Source organism: Acomys minous, assembly GCF_964271855.1.
Source record: "Acomys minous genome assembly, chromosome: 2".
NCBI classification, from domain to species: domain Eukaryota; kingdom Metazoa; phylum Chordata; class Mammalia; order Rodentia; family Muridae; genus Acomys; species Acomys minous.
This window is the reverse complement of record NC_140484.1, coordinates 131,608,595-131,628,462: the sequence shown is the minus strand read 5'-3', so window position 1 is coordinate 131,628,462 and position 19,868 is coordinate 131,608,595. Positions and strand designations below refer to the sequence as shown.

Here is a 19,868-nt window from a genome sequence, read left to right as displayed (position 1 = left end):
GGGGGGCTCATTAACACAGCACTCGTTAGGCCACACCCCCTAAAATTTCTGACTTATAGGTCTCAGGTGGGATTCAGTACCTAGCCCTTCTAACAGATTCTGGTCCTAAAAGCTACCAGGAAAGTGCAGTGGCTCATACTGGCCACTAGAGGGCAGACGTGTCCACTGGTCAGGTCTGGTCCCACCCATCCTGTCTTGGGGGCCAGTCTTACACATCTGTTTAGCGTTTGCTGTAGTGACCCGGCCTAAGGTCCTGGGGATAACAAAGGCATGGATCAACTCAGTTCCTCCCACTTGGGTCTCCGGTTATGGAAAGGAAGGCGTATCTGCTAACCCGGCATAACTGCTGAGGGAAGGAGGTGGGCACAGGAAGTCTCCGCCTGTGAGAGGAGCAAGGACTCAGGGTATTCTGGAAACACCACAGTGCTTGAGGTGAAGGAGAGAACAGGAGAGGAGGCTGCTGAAGATGGCAGGGGTAAAGGCAGCTTTGGTGCCGGGCTGGGAGTAGCTTGCGAATTGCAAGGAATCCTGTGTTGGAACGATCTCCTAGCAACAGTGCGGAGGAGGATGTAAGGCTAGTAAGCAGATTAGGGGCAAAGGTCGAGAAGGAAGTGACCAGGTAAAGCAAGGGTGACAGTACCATCAACCTCTGCATTCACGTATGGGTCCCTATGCCCACATATCCCTACATCCGTGACCCATCGCAGACATACATGAGGCACCTTCTCTGAGCCCAGCTCTGGGTTAGTGTCAGATGCTGGGTGGTACTGGTGCTGATGAAGGCAGACTGTTTCTATCTTATCTACAGAGCTGACCTCCCAACAAGGAAGACCACAGATCAACCGCCAGTAGCACAGGGAGCTGACTTGTTACTGCCATGGCCCCTGATTGATGCCCAGCAAGCCAAACGGCAGGGGCTGGGTTGCACTGGGGGCAGGTTAGGAAGTGGGAGATATCTCCCAAAACGAGTTCCTGACCTGGGCATCTCAACTCAGCAAGCACAGATGACTCATTCAGCAGAGCCTGGCGCCTCTCCTGCCACAGCCCAGGGCCAACAATATGCCTATTGAGGGTTCTTACCCACTGCCCCAGACCATCTTTCTTGGCCCGTCCTCTCTCAGCCACACAATCCTGGCCTTCACTGAGGAAGACAGGCCAAGATTATACCTGGGTACCAGAGGCTGTGCAGAGTCAGCTAGTCTGGGCAGAGTAGTGCCCACAGACTCCTTCAAGCATGCAGAGCTCTTACTCTAAGCGCCTCACAAGTGTGATAACCAGGAGCAGCTGCGTGGAGGAGGTGACTTTGAATCTCCTCTGAGCCCTGATGCTCTGGATTCCTGGAGCACACTATGATTGCACACAGAGATAGGATCAGCCTCGTGAATGGATTGATGAAGTCAAGCCAAGCAGAACTTTGGTTTCTTTTTTTTTTTCCTTTTTTTTTCTTCTTCTTTCTTCTTTATCTTTCTTTTTGTTTGTTTGTTTGTTTTGTTATGTTTTTGGAGACAGAGTTTCTCTGTGTAGCCTCAGCTGTCCTGGAACTCACTTTGGGGTTGTTTTTTTTTTTTTTTTTTTTTTTTTTTTTCGAGACAGAGTTTCTCTGTGTAACCTTGGCCATCCTGGACTCACTTTGTAGACCAGGCTGGCCTCGAACTCACAGCAATCCACCTGCCTCTGTCTCCCGAGTGCTGGGATTAAAGGCGTGCGCCACCACGCCCGGCTTCTGGAACACACTTTGTAGACCAGGCTGGCCTTGAACTCACAGCAATCCGCCTACTTCTGCTTCCCAAGTGCTGGGATTAAAGGCACGGGCCACCACACCTGGTAAGCCTTGGTTTCTAGAAAGCTAGCCTTCTTGCTGCCCCTAGACCATGCCTCAGGTTGCTCTGGCCTTGGCTCCTCTGCTCCTGCTCCTCCCTGTGAGGGAATACTGGCCTCCCCCAATAAGCTGCCACGATGGGACATTTTCACCAACGGTAAGAATAATGGCTTCCTGAAGACTGCCCGTGTCCTAATCCTTGGAACCCAGAACCACATGCCGTTTCGTAGTGAGGAGACGTCGAGTGTGTAACTAAGTTCTGATCTTGAGAAGAGACGAACACAATCAGGAGAAAAGTCTGACCTGGAGAAGGAATGAATGGAGGCATGAAGACATCCTAGGGAAGGGACCCGGTGCTGCCCAGCTGCTGGTCTGGGTGTTGTTTGTGTTTCAAGCCAGGTTTCCCGTGTGTAGCCTTGGCTGTCCTGGAACTCACTCTGTAGACCAGGCTGGCCTCGAACTCACAGAGATCCACTTGCCTCTGCCTCCAGGGTTACACAGAGAAACCCTGTCTCAAAAAGCCAACAAATAAATAAATAAAATAAAAAATAAAGTGCCACCATCGCCCGACTGTGATGCTGCTGGCTTTGAAGGCTGAGGCAGAAGCTGAGAGAGTCAGGGAACCATACGGACGTTGGGGCTGGGAAGGACAGTGAGGTGGCTGCTTTTCCTTGTTAATTTGACCAGTTTTGGAATCACCTCGAAGATACATCTCCGAGTGTGTCTGAAAGTGTTTTTCCTGATTGTGGGCAGAATAATCCCTTGGGCACCCATGTTTAGTAAGCCTGGACTTACCAAAAACAGAAGAAGAAAGTTAGCTGAGCACCAACCTCCTTCCTTGCTTCCCTCCTACCCTTCCTCCCTCTCTCCCTCCCGCTCTCCTTCCTGACTTCAAACACAATGGATCCAGCTGCCCCACTTGCTAAAACGACTTTCCCACAGCCACCATGGTGGACTGTATCCCCTCAAATCACAGCCAAAGAAAACCCATTTTAGCTGGGCGGTGATGGCTCATACCTGTAATCCCAGCACTCGGGCGACAGAGGCAGGCGGGATCTCCATGAGTTCGAGGCCAGCCTGGTCTACAAAGCGAGTCCAGGACAGGCATGGCTACACACACAGCATTTGTCCGGGGCTGGGGGGGTGGGGGGGTGGTTGTAGGAGGGTGTGGAGAAAGCAAAGAAAACTTGTCTTTCCTTGTTGCCTTGTTTCCTGAGTTGCCTTCCTCAGTTGTCTTGTCACACAGCATTAAAACAAATAATGGATAAAGACAGATTCACTCCTGGAGTGTCATATTCAATAATTCTGACCTCTAGAACCGTAAGAATAAATTTGTGTAGCCAGGCGGTGGTGGCACACACCTTTAATCCCACCACTGAGGAGGCAGAGACAGGCAGATCGATGTGAGTTCGAGGCCAGCCTGGTTTTTTGAGACAAGGTTTCTCTGTGTAGCCTTGGCTGTCCTGGACTTGCTTTGTAGACCAGGCTGGCCTCGAACTCGCAATGATCACCTGCCTCTGCCTCCCGAGTGTGTGGTGGCACAAGCCTTTAATCCCAGCACTCAGGAGGCAGAGGCAGTCAAGTCCAGGACAGCCAAGGCTACATAGAGAAACCCTGTCTCGAAAAAACAAAACAAACAAACATAAAAAGAGTTCAAGGGTCATCCTCAGCTATATAGGGAGTTTAAGATCAGCTTGGAATACATGAAAGCCTGTCTCAACAAACTGAAACAAGGGAAACAGGAAAAAAGAGAGAGAGAAGAATACACAAAAGGAGGAAGAGAGAGGAAGAGGAGGCCCCTTCCCTTTCCACTCCTCCCTTCTGATTTCTCATTTCACGACTCTTCCCCAGGAAAAGACTTGCCCACAAGAGATGGGCGGATGGCCCTGGCCGTGGCTCTGCTCCTTAGGCTCCTGGCTTGCTTTTCCTTCCCATCTGGTCCAGAGAGCTCTGGGCCATGAGGAACAGCTGTATGCTATGCCAGCATCAGCTAGGTCTCCTTCCCCTCGAGTGAAAACACACACACACGCACACGCACACACACACACAGGCACCCACGCCAGGGATCTGGGCGCTTCCATGAAAGGCGTGTTTCCCTCCTGAGTCAGAGCAGGCTGAGAACAGACGGCCTTTAGGCCTGGCTGGGCTGTAGTCCCAGACCCCAGCTTTCCTTGAGAGCCATTCCCCCACCTTCCTGTGGGAACAGCTGGGCAGCGGCCAGCACAGCTGCATCCCCCACCCCCCCCTCCACAGGGCCTGCAATGATAGGCCCACGTTGCATCAGCTTGGCCTGTCTCTGTGCAGCTCCAGTCCTGACAGCCAATGAGACCCAGCCGAGTGTACAGACCCCAGGGCTGGCCCCACCCCACCCACCGAGAATCACTCAGGCAGCCTGGTCCACCCGCGCATTCTCAGCCATGGAGGAGGAACGGGGAGGGAGGTGGGGCGGGGCGCGGGGAACTGCTCAGGAGCATCCTGCATGGCTTCCCGCTGCCCTCATCCGCCCCGCCACCCTTCTTTTCCCCCCACCCCCTTCCCCTCTCCCTTCCTTCTCCACAGGGGCCTTCTGGCATCATTGTTCCCCTCCTGGGGACTATGGAAGGCCACGGCCTTCCTACCAGTCTCCATCTCATGGAGAGGACCACTTTCACTCAGGGAGGCCTTTCTCCTTCCTCCTTTGTGGCCTCCAGCCCAACCCACCACAGCACATTCCCTGGCTCTGCTTTCTTGCTAGTCAAAGCTCCAGCCCCTGCTCTAGGTGCTTAGTCTTCTCTGTGATGTCTTCCCAGCCTTCTTCCCCTGAATGCCACAGCCTGGGCTGGTAGGAGAAGCAAGCTCTGCTAAAGGGACCTGTCGCCCCCACCAGGGTGGCAGTGGAGAAGTCTAATTCAAGGGGTCTCCAAACAGCCAGAAGCTTCTCCAGCACTGCCCTCCCCCAGCCCCCACCCCACCCCACCTCCAGCCTGCGAGCCTCTTTAAGCATGGCCTCCCACTAAATGTTTCTTTCTTAATTAATTAATTATTTTATTGTATTGTATTTGGTTTTTTGAGACAGATTTTCTCTATGTAATAGCCCTGGCTGTCCTGGACTTGCTTTATAGACCAGACTGGCCTCGAACTCAGAGGTCTGCTCGCCTCTGCTGGGATTAAAGGCATGTGCCACCACGCCCGGCGGATGTTTTTTTCTATTCACTTTTCTTGGTGTTTTGAGGTGATTGAAAAGCACATGCTATTGAAGAAAAATCTAGAGCAGAGAAAGGAAAATGAGGTGATAGACATTTGTCTCCAGAGACAGTACTAAGCCATTTAAGAATACTGCTTCTGAGTCTTTCTCTGAAGACTGTACACATCCATGTATGTATGTATGTACGTATGTTTTAATAATTGCTTGTAATAAATATGCGTTAAAAAGTAGACAAATCCACAAGGCTGCTGGCAGTACCCCTTTAATCTCAGCACTTGGAAGACAGGGGCAGGTAGATCCCTGAGTTCGAGGCCAACCTGGTCTGTTTGAGTCCCAGACAAGCCAAGGCTACATTAGTGAGACCCTGTTTCAAAACAAACAAGCAAAAGTAAACAAACCAGCCCTTTACCTAGCAGAAATGACTTCAAAGTCAACAGGAAATCACAGGGTACCTAAGCTGGCTCTGTTGTGATATGTGAACATCTTTCCAGCTGTCTAGCTCTGGACATGGAATGCTCACAAGGATACTGTCTTTAAACTGCTTTATTTTTCATCCAACAATCACCAAGCTGTCGTTCTCAGCCTGCGGTTGAAAGGGCTCTTGTTCTGGGTCTGACATTGTCAGTACTCTGATACTCTGTTCCTCGTTGGCTTTGTCTCGGATTAGTTTGTTTGAGACAGGGTCTCATTATGTAGCCCCAGTTGTTCTAGAACACACTACATACACTAGTCTGTCCTTGAACCCACAGAGATCTGCCTGCCTCTTCCTCTTGACTTCTGGGTTCAAAGTGACCATGACCAGCCTTTGTCTTCATGTTTTAGTCACTACCAAAAAAAAAAAAAAAGCCTTGGGTTAACATTTTTTTTTAAAAGTCACTTCTATCTAAAAAACACTTCTGCGAGACAGATTTCTTTTTCTTTTTTTCTTTCTTTGTTGTTGTTGGTTCATCGAGACAGGGTTTCTCTGTGTATCCTCAGCTGTCCTGGACTCACTTTGTAGACCAGACTGGCCTCGAACTCACAGAGATCCGCCTGCCTCTGCCTCCTGAGTGTTGGGATTAAAGGTGTGCGCCACCACACACAGCACAGATTTCTAATAGTGAATTCTTTCTCCAAAAAATACAAGTTGGTATTAACACAGTCCCCAAATTCATGACCAGGGTGAGGTGATGGCCTTACGCTCTGCCCTCCATCCAGTTCTCTGCAGCGATGATGGTCCATGGGCCTGGTGAGTGTTTCTCAGTGGCCTCCCAGGGAGGACCCCCATGCAGCAGAGGCCCGCAAGTGAGCAAGTGAGCGAGTGCTCTGCACTCTACTTTCTGGCCTACTCTAAGATCCAGTCCCTTCTAGGATGCTCCTACCCCATCTATGCTATTACAAGGAAAGAGCCTGCTGGCTGTGCTTTTAAAGCTGTGGTAGGGGCTAGAGAGACGGCTCAGTGGCTAAGGGCACTGGCTGTTCTTCCAGAGGACCGGGGTTCAATTCCCAGCACCCACATGGTCATCTGTAACTCCAGTTCCAGGGCACCTGACACCCTCATAGACATACATGCACGCAGAACACCAATGCACATAAAATAAAAATAAATAAATCTTAAAAAAAAAAAAAAGCTCGTGGTATAATAAATGTTGGCTCTGACTCCAGCAAAATCTTTTCTTAATTTCTGTCCTTCCCTTTCTTCCTTTGCTAGGGATTAAACCAAGGGCCTTGGTGGGTGAGAGTTGTGCCACTGCGCTACCATCTCCCACACCAAACATGCTGCTTGCTCCTCCTGCCAGGGGTGTGTGTGAGCTTCCTGCTCTTTCCAGGCAAGATCGCTCTGCTCCATCCAGACCATAGAGGATGTGGAGCTGAGCTGCAGAGGTTAGACCGATGGCTCTCAACCTTCCTGACGCTGCGATGCTTTAACACAGCTCCTCATGTTGTGGTGACCCCAAGCATAAAATTATTTTGTTGCTACTAAATAACTATCATTTTGCTACCGTTATGAACTGTGATGTAAATATCTGATATTCAGGGTATCTGAGATGTATCTGTGAAAGGGTCATTCCCTCCCCAGGGGTCGCGACCCACAGGTTGAGAACTGCTGGCTGGAGGCTCTCCCCTGTCAATAGCTGATCTGTGGAGGAGGTTGAGGGGGACTAGATCCTGACATAGACTTTCTGACTCCTTGGCTAGGCTGTCATTCTTTGCTTCTGCCTCCAAGGGAAGTCTTCCTTCTAGCCACAACCTTTGGCTAACGTGTGTGTGTGTGTGTGTGTGTGTGTGTGTGTGTGTGTGTGTGTGCCCGCGTGCACACACACAGATCCACAAAGCATGGGTATGAAATTTGGGAACATACAGAAGACAGAACAGGAAAGGCCAATGGCACTTCCTCAGGGCGGATCAGGGTGACAGCTTGTGAGGGTGAGCAGTAGGGTGTGAATTGGAGATCCTGACCTGGGTTTCTTTGAGATAACATGGTAGCCAGTGAGCCAGTGGGTCATGAGCACCTAGTGGTACACAGCATCAGGGCCGGGATGAGGTTCCAGGGTCCTTGCATTTGGTAACACTAGGGTGCTGCGTGAGGCCAAAGCACATCAGAGCTGAGGAGTCAGGTGAGCATAGGCCATAGCTCATTTCTGGGTCTCAGGGACGCTCTGACGAGGAGGACAGTTCTGTAGCCAAGCTAGTCATCACTATTACACCAGGCAAGCACACCACCTGGGAGAAAGGCGAAGGGAAGTGACATGCTAATCATTACATCCAAAGGCCTGGCGTTTCCCTGAGTGAGAAGGCCAGAGGGAAAAGCTGGGAAGAGGCCAAGTGCCAGCCTGTGTGCCTGCCAGCGTCAACACACACACACACACACACACACACACACAACTCATGCAGTGCATTTGGGTTATCAGACAGTTGCATGCGAATATAACTGAATGCACACAGGCGTCTTGAAGGGTCTGCCGCTGAGTGCTGAGTGTGCTGCATGGCCACGTGGACGCACATAGGTCTCCAGGGCCCTCGGTGGCCTTGGGTCCCCGTGGATTGTGCCAGTAAGGGCGTGGGTGAGAGCGCTAGAGTTCCTGAGTAGCTGCAGATGGCTGGGGGTAGGGCCTGCTCTGGGAGGAGGGGAAAGGAACCTCCCAGTGCTCATTGCCTGCCCCCCCAGGCCCCTCCCCCTCACTTCTCTCTCCCTCATGGCAGCCAGCAGCACAGCCTCCTTAGATGGAAGGCCCCAGCATTCTTGGGAGAGTTAGAGATTGCAGAAGTCCTGACTCACGCTTGGGCTGAGAGCTCACTTGGCCTCTGGACAACCATCTGAGGCTGTCTATAGGCCCTGCCTCCAAGGAGAGGGCGGCTGCGACTGGCTGTCAAGTCATTCTCAAAGAAGGGTTGCACTTCCTCTTCTAGATGAGAACAGCCTGAGGGGACCACTTCAGGGTCTGAGACAAACACACTCTACTGTCACGCTGTTGCTCCGTTCCTTCCCTACGTGCTGTGAGCCTTGCCCGGGCTGTCCTCTCTCCCCATCCACTTAAAATGGGAACATTTTTACTTTCTGGAAGGCTCAAATAGGATGGAAGCTGTGGCAGTGTGGACACTTAAATGACAGGCTAGTGTCTGTCCTAGGGGGTCCGCGGCAGGCATGAAGATTGAATCTAGTCACAGGGACCAAAGGAAGTTATCTCAACAATCCGTGCCAAATTGTGTCCAGCTTACGGGAGGGTCAGAAAAAGGGCAGTGTAAGGGAATAATGGCTCAGGGTATGACACCGCCCCCACCCCCACCCCCCACCCCCGCAGCTCAGCTCCGATTGAGATGCGCTGTGTGACCCAGGACAAATACTGGTCCCTCTCTGGGACTCAGTTTTCCCTTCTGGCGAGTGTGGATGGAGGGGACTGGACTGAGCTCTGTTCCTCGCGGCTGTGCTCCCGAAGCTTGGGACCGGGAGTGACACGCTGGGCTCCTGCACTTGGGCAGGGTGGCTGGAGCAGAGCTGCAGACACCCGAGGAATCCAGAAGCAACAGGAGTTTCTCAGACCTGTTTGAATCTCCTCCCCCTCCCTTCAAAAGAGGCTTTCTCCAGAGCAAGCTGCCTGGAGGGTGGGGGAAGGGCTCTCCGTGTCTGGGCTGGGCTCTGAGCTAAGAATAATGTGGCAGAAAGCTCTTGACATTTTTTTTTTGCTGATGTTGAAAATTTAAAGGAGCCATACATGGCCTTTTCTCTTCTTTTCTAAGGAGATTGAGCCAGCCGCTTCCCACATGTCCCTCGCTGGCCTGGTGATGGCTTTCACCCAGTACCTTTCTGGGGAGCTAGGGACCCAGAGGGAGGAGGGTGCGGCCTCTCCCCCAGTGACAGTCACTGACAATCTGGGTGTGATGACGTAGACCTCAGGCAGGCACTGCAGCCTGACAGGCCTAGAGGAGGCTTCTGGCCAGTTGAGCAACACAAGAGGTCTGTGAAGCTGCAGGTGGGGCCCAGCCCCGCACACTGCTCTGTGTTTCTGCTTCGCTGCCTGTAAACCGAGGGCTTTCTGCTCTTCTACTCCTTTTAGGGTTTGCCTAACACAGTGAGCCTCAGTTTACTCTCTGCCAACTGGGACTGCCATAGCCCTCTCAGAGTTCCCTTCCAATGAGGCCTGGGTGCTGACAGATGGGCCAGCTAGCAGAGCAAAGGGGTGGAGGGGGTAGGGCTATATGGGATTTTCATACTGGACCTGCTGGAAACCCAGGACACATCCACTGAGCTTTCCTTCCCCTGCCTCAGTTCGCAACCTATCAATTGAATCCCAAAAGGCCCCCAGCATACAAGAGGAGGATGAGAATGCAAAGGTGGGGGGGGCCATGGGGGGAAGAGGGTAAGGGGGAGACAGTGGGGGGGAGGGGGAGTGGGGGTGGGGTGGATAGTGTCCTGGCCTGGGATCTGGGTGGCATCCTTACATAGCAAATGCTTCTCCTTATGAGCAGTACACAGTGCGTGCAGGAGGAAGCCAAGGAGAATCAGCCACCACAGAGATGGAGACCTCCTCGGGCCTGGAAAGTTTCCTCCAGATCAGATCCGCACTACAAAACAACAGCAGGGATGCCAGGTCACTGTTCTTTGATTTTTTTTTTTCTTCTTCTTCTTGTTTTTCAAGTCAGAGTTTCTCTGTGAAGCTTTGGCTATTCTGGACTTGCTTTGTAGACCAGGCTGGCCCTGAACTCACATCAATCTGCCTGTCTCTGCCTCCCGAGTCCTGAGATTAAAAGCATGCACCACCACGCCCAGCCAGGGCACTGTTCTTAGATGGAGGCATGTGCTGGTCTTTGGGGACATGTCAGAGAATGCTAAGTTTGCAGATGGGAACTAAGCCCAAGGTTTTTTAGCTTAGGCTCACCTTGAACTGACCGTCCTTTTGCCGCTCACCTTTAGCGTATGACACTAGGCCTGGGACCATGACTTTTTTTTTTTTTCCTACTAAAATCCTTTGCCTCTGAGATTCTAACAGGCTTCCTACACTCGGTTCAAAGACTTTATGGGGCTTCCGTATAAGATTATCATCTGAGGCGGTCGCTTGAGGACCACTCTACTCTCACATCCTTTGATTCGGGTCTAAATCTATTGGGTCTAATATATTGCTCAGCCGTAGTGTGGAAGGCTGGGCAGCAAGAGCCAGGTCTCTGTGGAGCAACCCTCCCCGACTGTTCCCTGTAACTGTTAGATGCCAAGACTCCAGAGAAACCATCTTTCAGGGTGCTGCGTGCCAGGCTTCATCTGCTCAAAGAAGATACTTTGAACGGAGCGTGAGTGAGTCCCGGGGCTCTCTGGGGCTGAGGCTCAGTGGCAGAACTCTTTCCTTGCTTTCTTGTGGCTCCGGTATTGATCCCCAATACAGTGAAAAAGAAAAAGAAAAGACCCCTCCTCACCACTCTAGGGCATGTTTGTCTGTTGTCTATCATGGTACTATCAGAAGATTGGGGTGGGGGGGATCTTAAAACAATGTGCCTCACATATTGAATTCTCCACTAACTGCACACACCCCTCAGAAAGGACATCCTGGGGGGGGGGCAGGAACTTTGCCCAGTGTGCAGCTTTGTGCACAACACCTAGAATAGAAAAAGAATACTATCAGCTAGCTAAGGGCTCAAGAAGAAGCTATCTCAGTGGAGGAGGGTGGGGCGGGGAGGGGTGGGGTGGGGCGGGGAGGGGTGGGGTGGGGGCTGGCAGTGAGACCCTGAGCCTTAGGAGCGGATGGAGATCGGGAGGGGAGGCAGGGATGATCAATTTAAGGTGGAGAAAGGGCCAGTTATGACTTAACATCACATTTCAATCAAGGGCACTGGCTCAGAAAAGGAAGGTCACCCAACACAGTACTGAACACACCCAGCATGTGTTCACCTCTTCGTGGGACCACCTAGGAGTCTGTCTCTGAAATCAGTTCAAGACTTGGCATCCAGGGTGAGGGTCCAGGTGGGACTCTCAGGGCCTCCCCTCCCCAGGGAGGTTTCAAGGATGAACCCGGGACTGGAGAAGACCCCTGCCTTTCTGAGTCTCCGAAGACAAAGAAGAGGGACTCTGACTAAGGAATAGAGACAGGGGCCCCTACTTAAAGCTTGACAATAGTGGGCAGTGCAGCTGCTGGGGCAGAGTAGGAAAATGTGTGGCAGAAGGGATGTGTGACCAGCGCAGGCTTGTGGGAACAGCCTGAGAAGGGAACTCAAAGTCCTTGGGAGTAGGACTTTGGAGCCAGTCTGCCTTTTAGCTCACCCTGTAGTCTAAAGCCTGCTTTTCCACTTCCAGGACCGCAGAGTCCAAGAATGCCCAGGCTCCCAAGGTCTACCTGGTGCTGACTGAGCGTCCCCCAAGCCCAGTCGGACGAAGGGGGCAGTAGGACCCAGGGGCTGGGAGAGCGCCCGCAGGAGCAGGGGCGGGAGCCTGGGCGGTTTGGGGGAGGTCTTTGGCTCCCCCCCCCCCCCCTTCTGGGAGCCACGGCGCCCTCCGGAAGCGTTTCCAACTTTCCAGAAGTTTCTTAGGACAGGCAGGAGGGGGTGGAGTCAGCCATATATAGATCCAGGGCCCGGGGCCGTAAGCTGAGCAGAGCCTGTCTGAGAGAGAGGTGTCCTGTCCGTCCCGGAGCAGCCCGGCCCGGCCCAGGTGAGGGGCGGGGGCGGCCGGGAGATTTGGGGTTACGCATTGGCCAAGGGGGAACGGATCTCTCCCGAGGGCACTGGAGTCCTATCCAAAGCCTGAGGTCCTGGCACTGGAGGGCAGTGAGAGATCGGACAGGGAACAGGCACGCTTGGGGGCCAGGTTAAACATCACGGTCCCTGGAGCTGTAGTCTGGTACGCGGACTGACTGAAAAAGTGTGGAGGAGTTAGGGTTAGGGTCCGGCAGCTCAGGGAAGGTTAAAGGTGGCGGCGGGGACTGAGTGGAGCTGGGACCAAACGCAGATGACCTGCATAACGGAAAGGGGGAGATCTGACTTCCATTGTCCACGGGGCAGGGCCAGCTCTGCAGCTCCTAACTGTGGGGTGAAGGCTCAGGGAACAGCCAGCCCTGCCTCCCCGCAGCCTACGCAGGGGCCTCTGAACCTTGCAACAGAGATGCCATAGCCTTGGTTTCTCTTGACCAGGAGTAGTCCTTCCTAGCCTTTAAGGACCCCATGCTTTGGGGAGCAGTCACTTTTTAATCAGCATCCTACGTAGAAGGTGAGGGAAGGCTGGATTTGACCAGCACTGTTTTCACCCTACCGGAAAAGGGTGTCATTAGGGTCCACCAGGCCCCGGGTGGTGATTTGAGTCACCCTGGGCCTTCCGTCCACCCGAGTGGTTCCTGCACGATGAGGATTTCCTCTGAGGCCCGAGATATCCTGCCTCCACCTTCGGGACATTCCTGAGCCTCTAGACGAAAGGAAGAAGGCATTCCCTGTTTGGTCTAAAGGCCTAGCTCTCCACTTCCCCTGTTTTCCTTCTGGACCCTCTGGGCTGCAGGGCCTGGATGGAGGCTCGTGGAAAACGAGGAGCTTTGGTTGCCTGGAAGTCGGGCCGGGCCGAGGCCACACCCAGCTCTCAGATAGTTCTGTACCCATCCCCCATCCCCGTTTAGTCCTTTGTCTGTGTCCCAGGATTCCCTGCAGAGGTATTTTTGTAGTGGGTTTTCTGTGTAACAGGATACCACAGGGGTCTGCAGAGAGCTCCGCTGAAGGCAGAGCCCCTCAACTAGGAAGCTTGACTTGCTTGAACTGAGGAGGCCCAAACTGGGCCCTGGTTTCTCCCTCCTTATCCACCTCCATACTCCGGGTATCCTTTGGGGGCTGGGCCTGACAGGCCTCTTGCTCCCCACATCTCTAGGGGAGTCCCCATTTCTTCACTCTTTTGTTTTCTTTCAGAATGAAAAAGGCAGGCAGTGATCTCCCTCTGAGGCACTTTCAAGGTACTTTTTTAGACCCTTCAAGTGTCTGAGAACCCCCTGGTGTTTGTGGTCCCTGCCTCCTGGCATCTGCTCCCTTTCTCTCCCATCACAGGCTCCCAGGGCCAGTGGTAGCCATAGCCTTTGGCTCTATGGTATCTTATTTTTTTGTTTTGTGTTGATGGGACTGTAAAATGTCTAACCGTGGCTGTGGCCGCAGGCTGGCATTTCCCTGTGGCAGATGGGCTGGGCTGTGGGAGGCTGGCTTGCTTGCAGAGACTTGCCTACTTTCATTCCTAATGCTGGGCATAGCAGGGTGGCCCTTTCTCCCCAGCCCTGTCTCTTTCCCTCAGGCTTCTGAAGTGCAGATGTGGGAGCCCAAGCTGGCTTTCTAGTTCCCTAACCCCTCTGCTGGCCTATGGAGATAAGGCAAATGACGCCTGCCACGTCACCAGGGGCCTTGCAGGCCTTGCGGGCCTGCCTGAGGAATCCCCAACTAGTCATTTGGAGGTTTTTGGAGAAGCCCCTCCCAGGTCCTAGTTGGCAGGGTGGGGGGGGGGGCCGTCAAGATGGTGACTGCCACGTGGCAGGGCTGGGCTGCAGGGCTAGGCTTCCTTTCCTTAGGAAGGCTGATGGCCTCTGCTGGATTAGTGGTCCTTTGACTAGGGTGGCCCACGTGTCTGTTGATGTGATGTAATGCATAGCGTGTCATTTTACTTTCGAGTGTTGAGTGGACCGTGAATTACATGGTCACCTTGTCTTAGTGAGGAGGGAGGCTATCTGGGCCTGAGGCCCCAGCTCCCTGAAGAGCGAGAGTTCCCACATCATACCCCAGGTAGCTATGAGTCTGTGGTCCTCCGCTTCCTCTTCCCCTCCAGTCCCTTTGCACTGTTTTTTTTTTCAAGGTCCCTAGAAGGGAAGCAGCGAAGGGGGTGGGGGGAGGGGGGACCAGCCCGCCTTGGATGCCAGCAATCAGGTCATCTCAAATCCCATGCTCTCTCAGACAGGCCAGGCTCTCAGGGGTCTTCCAGCAGGGTATGTTTTTTTTTTCTTCCTGAAAGACGATGAAAGTGTGTGTGGGGGGGGGGCGTTCAGATCAGGGCACCCCATCCTCGAATGTGGCTCTTTCTGATCTTTCTGCTCTGTGGAATCCTGGCCTGAACTGCTGCATGGATTGAGGAGAGTGTGGGAATAGAGACCCTCATGATGCAGGACTTCAGAAAGAGGGGGCTGGGCCTTGTCTTGGGGACTCTTGCTGCTGTGGCCGGAGTTTGAGGAGGGACTTGAAGGCACCTTCGAGGTTCTAGAACAGATGGTGATGTGGCCACGGCTGTCCCATGGGAGGGCAGAATGGAATTTGTGGCTCTGGGCTTCCTGAAGGATGGAGCAGTGACTCACCCCCTTCCTCAGGATCTCGCTCTCGCTGCTCTCTTAGGAAACCCCTTCCACTCCAAGTTTATAAAGACTTGGTCCCAAGAGCATTTGTCGTGCGATTTTTCCCATCCGGTTCAGGGGTGGGCAGATGGGCAGGCCAGGTCCCTGCTAAGAAAAACGCAACTGGGCGTGTTGGCACATGCCTGTAATCCCAGCATTCCAGGAGGCAGAGGCAGGTGGATCCCTGTGAGTTTGAGGCCAGCCTGGTCTACACAGTGAGTCCAGGAGCAGCCAAGAAACCCTGCATTGAAAAACCAAAAAAAAAAAAAAAAAGACCCTTACTCCTCAGGAAAGAGTCTAAGGCTGGCATGGTAACATACACATGTGCACACTCAAGGTCACCCTAGGGCCAGCAGAATGGAGCATCTGGGTTCCCCCCATTTAATGAGTGAACCAGGCAGTGACTTATTAATGTCCTAGGGCAGAATGCAAGGCATGGAGAGAGCCAGGCCGACAGCTCCATCCCACATGGCATCCTCTGCTCAGTCACCTGGGCTTCCTGCCACTCCAGCCAGGTGGTCCTGACCCTTAGGAACAGTTATGCCAAATGCTGGGCATTGGGATGTTGTAGGGAACCAGATATACTACGTCTCCAGCTCTGGTGGCGACAGCCTACTTCAGGACAGCTGTAGATTCATAATGGACTTATAATTAGGTATCAGTGTTGAATGTCCTATGGGAGACATCAATAGGTGGCCTGGTAATGTGTCAGCTCAGAAAAGGCCTCTGAGAGGCTGGGTGGCCCTAAGTCAGGTCTGGGTTACAGAACTGAGTTCGCATGGCTTTGTCACCTTAGTGGCTTGGTGGGTGGGGTAAGGAGAAAGGCATAAGCTTCAGGGTGGCTCTCTCTCTCTCTCTCTGTAGCCCTCACAGGTCCTCTGTGGTGTGCACAGCCCACCTCCCAGCCATGCGCTCTCTCCTCCTGGCCACCTTCTGCCTCTTGGCTGTGGCCCTGGCAGCCGAGGTGAAGAAACCTGTAGAGGCGGCAGCCACTGGTACTATGGAGAAGCTGAGTTCCAAGGCGACCACGCTGGCAGAGCGTAGCACAGGCCTGGCCTTCAGCCTCTATCAGGCTATGGCCAAAGACCAGGCGGTGGAGAACATCCTCCTGTCACCCTTGGTGGTGGCCTCGTCCCTGGGTCTTGTGTCACTGGGTGGTAAAGCCACCACGGCCTCCCAGGCAAAGGCCGTGCTGAGCGCGGAGAAGCTGAGGGATGAGGAGGTGCACACAGGGCTGGGTGAGCTGCTGCGCTCCCTCAGTAACTCCACCGCGCGCAACGTGACCTGGAAACTGGGTAGCCGCCTGTACGGGCCCAGCTCCGTGAGCTTCGCCGATGACTTTGTGCGCAGCAGTAAGCAGCACTACAACTGTGAGCACTCCAAGATCAACTTCCGAGACAAGCGCAGCGCCTTGCAGTCCATCAACGAGTGGGCCTCGCAGACCACCGACGGCAAGCTACCAGAAGTCACCAAGGATGTGGAGCGCACGGACGGGGCACTGCTCGTTAACGCCATGTTCTTTAAGCGTGAGTCTCGGGGATGGGGTTAAAGAGATAGGGGCCCTATCCCAATCCCCTGAGCTTGCTTTTTCCTTATGCCGAACCCTTCATTGCCACTTGGCCAAGGTGGGACTATATTTTAAACTATTCACATGCTGGACACTAGATCCAGGGCAGCATCTAGGCGGGAATCTCATGGGTAGGACTGTACTTCATCACGTTAGGGTTCTTGCTTGTATTAAGGTGGAACCTATAGGACTCAGTAAACAAAATGAGTTTAAAAAACCATAGAAAGCACTCGGGAGGCAGAGGCAGGCAGATCGCTGGAAGTTCAAGGCTAGCCTGGTTACAAAGTGAGTCTAGGACAGCCAAGACTACACAGAGAAACCCTGTCTCAAAACAAATAAGAAAGAAAGGGCTGGGCATGGTGGCGCACGCCTTTAATCCCAGCACTCGGGAGGCAGAGGCAGATGGATCGCTGTGAGTTCGAGGCCAGCCAGCCTGGTCTACAAAGCGAGTCCAGGACAGCCCAGGCTACACAGAGAGAAACGTTGTCTCAGAAAACAAAACAAAACAAAAAAACAAGAAACAATAGAAGCGCAGTGTTAACCCATTTCACCGCTAAGGAGACTGAGGCCCAGCTAGGAGGAAGTAGAGACATGACGGGGCAAAGTGCGCCTGAAGGTTAGACCTGGGTTGATGGTTTTATGTGAGCATCTGGGTATGGGCACTGCCCTAAGAGCTTGCTGACAAGTGAAGGTGACCTCTACTTTACGAGCTGAAGTGAGAAGTCAAGTTGTATCTAGTCTACCTCGATTAGGATGTGGGTCTGGTCATCTGTCTGGCCACACAGAGGAAGTGATTTTTATTTAATTAACTAGTTTATATATTATTTTTATGCATATGTGTGTGTCTGCATGAGTTTTTGTGTAGTGGTAGCTCACAATTGGCTGTGAACCACCATGTGGGTGCTGGGAACTGAATCCAGGTCCTCTGCAAGAGCCATAAAGCCCTCATAACCACTGTGCCATCTGTCCAGCCTCGAACTTGTGGAGTATTAAGGGTGGCTTTGATTATTCCTGCCCAAGAGGTAGACCCCCCACCTCAGTTACCCAGTCGGGAAGAAAGCCTGTCTTAGCAAGTTTGCCAGACACTGACAGATGCTGTCCAAACATGAAGACATGAGCATCTTGCGGTGTGGGTATTATCAGAGAGACACGCATGCGCATGCGCAGGCAAGGAACATGCACTCAACGGACTGAGGGCGTGCCGCATGTAAGGGAGCAAAGAGCACATGGCATGGATGGAGCCACAGGTGCCATTGGGATGGTTGTGGGCTGATCATGATTGGAGGCTTAGCTCATTGACACCTGGTTGTGTTTCTCTGCCACAGCACACTGGGACGAGAAATTTCATCACAAGATGGTGGACAACCGTGGCTTCATGGTGACTCGCTCCTATACTGTGGGTGTTACAATGATGCACCGGACAGGTAGGCATCCCGCCACACAGAGAGTCAAGGTATAGGGGTCTCAGGGCGCCCACAGTCTGGTTTGCCCCTTAACCCCTCCGTGTGCTCAGCGCCCTCTGCTCTTCACACAGGCCTCTACAACTACTATGATGATGAGAAGGAGAAGCTGCAGGTCTTGGAGATGCCCCTGGCTCACAAGCTCTCCAGCCTCATCATCATCATGCCCCACCACGTGGAGCCACTCGAGCGCCTGGAGAAGCTGCTGACCAAGGAGCAGCTGAAGGCCTGGATGGGGAAGATGCAGAAGAAAGCTGTTGCTATCTCTCTGCCCAAGGGAGCGGTGGAGGTGACCCATGACCTGCAGGTGAGGGCCGGAGGAGGGTAGAGGATAGGGCAGGCTTCATCCAATTGCTCGGCAGGTCCATCCTGCATCCACAGGGGATCCAGGCAGTGCCAGGCTCTGCTGATGCTGAGGAGAGTGGTTACTGGCTTGTTTTCTCTAGTCAGGTCCCACAGTGGGCTGAGCCCTCTCAAAATAATCCCCTGCAGATATGCCTACCCCAGCCAACCTGGCCTTGGGCCGTTTCCGTCTAGAGTTGACAAGTGTCAAGTTGACAATTAAAGCTAATGAGTCTAGGAGGGTACAGGTTCTAGCGCAGGACAGGGGGATGAAGGGAACAGAGGTTTGAGGGACCTAGCACCGTACATGGAGCAAGGTGGCCAGGGAGTGACTTGTCTCTTTTCGGAGTGGCCTCAAGGGGTGATGTATGGAGGTTGAGGGTGTAAACGTGGCACCTGTGGCCTCACCTAGCACCTGCTCCCACAGAAACATCTGGCTGGACTCGGCCTGACCGAGGCCATCGACAAGAACAAGGCCGACTTATCGCGCATGTCTGGCAAGAAGGACCTGTACCTGGCCAGTGTGTTCCACGCCACTGCCTTCGAGTGGGACACGGAGGGCAACCCCTTCGACCAAGACATCTACGGGCGCGAGGAGCTGCGCAGCCCCAAGCTCTTCTATGCTGATCACCCCTTCATCTTCCTCGTGCGAGATAATCAGAGTGGCTCCTTGCTCTTCATTGGGCGCCTGGTCCGGCCCAAGGGAGACAAGATGCGAGACGAGTTGTAGAGTCCAAAAAATGGGTGTGGCGCGACGTGACAGGAAGTAGCCAAAGGTTCCTGAGACACATGGGTGCTATTGTTTGGTGGGGGGGCGGGGAGTGGGGCACCAATCCTGGATATTCCATGGGCAAGGGGGTTGGCAGTGCAGATTGGAATTCCTGTATGTCTGAGTGGACATTTTTTACCTGGAACCCACTCCGTTAGGACATGGAGCCCAGAAACTATGATGCTAAATTCAGGGGTGTCACACCCATCCTCTCCTGCCCTTTCAAGTGTGGGATCCAGTCTGCCTCAACAGTCAATCAGTGTTCAAAGTTACGGCCAAGTATCTTACCTGTGAGACAATCGAGTTGGGGGTGGGGCAGCCCAGCCCTTGTTGTCACTGTCCCCTGATCCCTCCCTATTCTCCCAGCTCCCTTTAATCACAGAATTAGGTGCTGTGGCCCCAGGACTGGCCACCCTTAAACTGACCCTTGCCAAGCAGTGCAAATTAGGAGACAGCGCATAGGAGGGGGCTCCGTGGCGTACCCTGCTCTAGAGCCATTACATTGGGCATCGCAGTTAGGAACTTTTTGTTTTTCTCCCTTTTTTAGATTTTCAAAGATGGGGAGGGAAGGGGGGGAACATGAGCCTTTGTTGCTTTCAAAATGAGAACAATTTGTACAACTTTTTTTTTTGTTTTTTTGTTTTGTTTTTGTTTTTGAATAAAACTTTTCCAATGAAATGTTACAGGAGTGTGGAAGCAGGTTAAACAGGGAGGTTCCCATCCCATTCTTTCTAAGAGATAAAAGTCTGTGGTTTAAGCAGAGCTTATCTATCACTGGAATTCACGCAGATAACTGGACAATAGCGCGTGGTCACTGTGTGCTGACTGGGACTGTCTTCTGCTCAGAATCCCTGGAGAGGTTGGGGATGCAGGGCCGGAACAACAGAGCAGAAGTCTAGGTACCCCAGTCCTACCCTTTGAGGG

General features: G+C 53.0%; 1 protein-coding gene across 2 annotated transcripts; it reads left to right on the top strand.

Annotated features, from left to right (window-relative positions):
• Positions 1-11,960: 11,960 nt before the first annotated feature.
• On the top strand, positions 11,961-19,627 carry SERPINH1 (serpin family H member 1). Of its 2 annotated transcripts, XM_084772481.1 has the most exons (6): positions 11,961-12,117; positions 13,353-13,396; positions 15,671-16,332; positions 17,699-17,797; positions 17,908-18,140; positions 18,603-19,627. In XM_084772481.1, exons 3-6 carry the CDS (start codon positions 15,714-15,716, stop codon positions 18,903-18,905), a joined length of 1,254 nt encoding a protein of 417 aa, XP_084628607.1. In that variant the 5' UTR covers positions 11,961-12,117; positions 13,353-13,396; positions 15,671-15,713; the 3' UTR covers positions 18,906-19,627. The 2 variants fall into 2 exon arrangements, with proteins under 2 accessions (XP_084628607.1, XP_084628606.1); XM_084772480.1 differs by lacking the exon at positions 13,353-13,396.
• Positions 19,628-19,868: the final 241 nt, after the last annotated feature.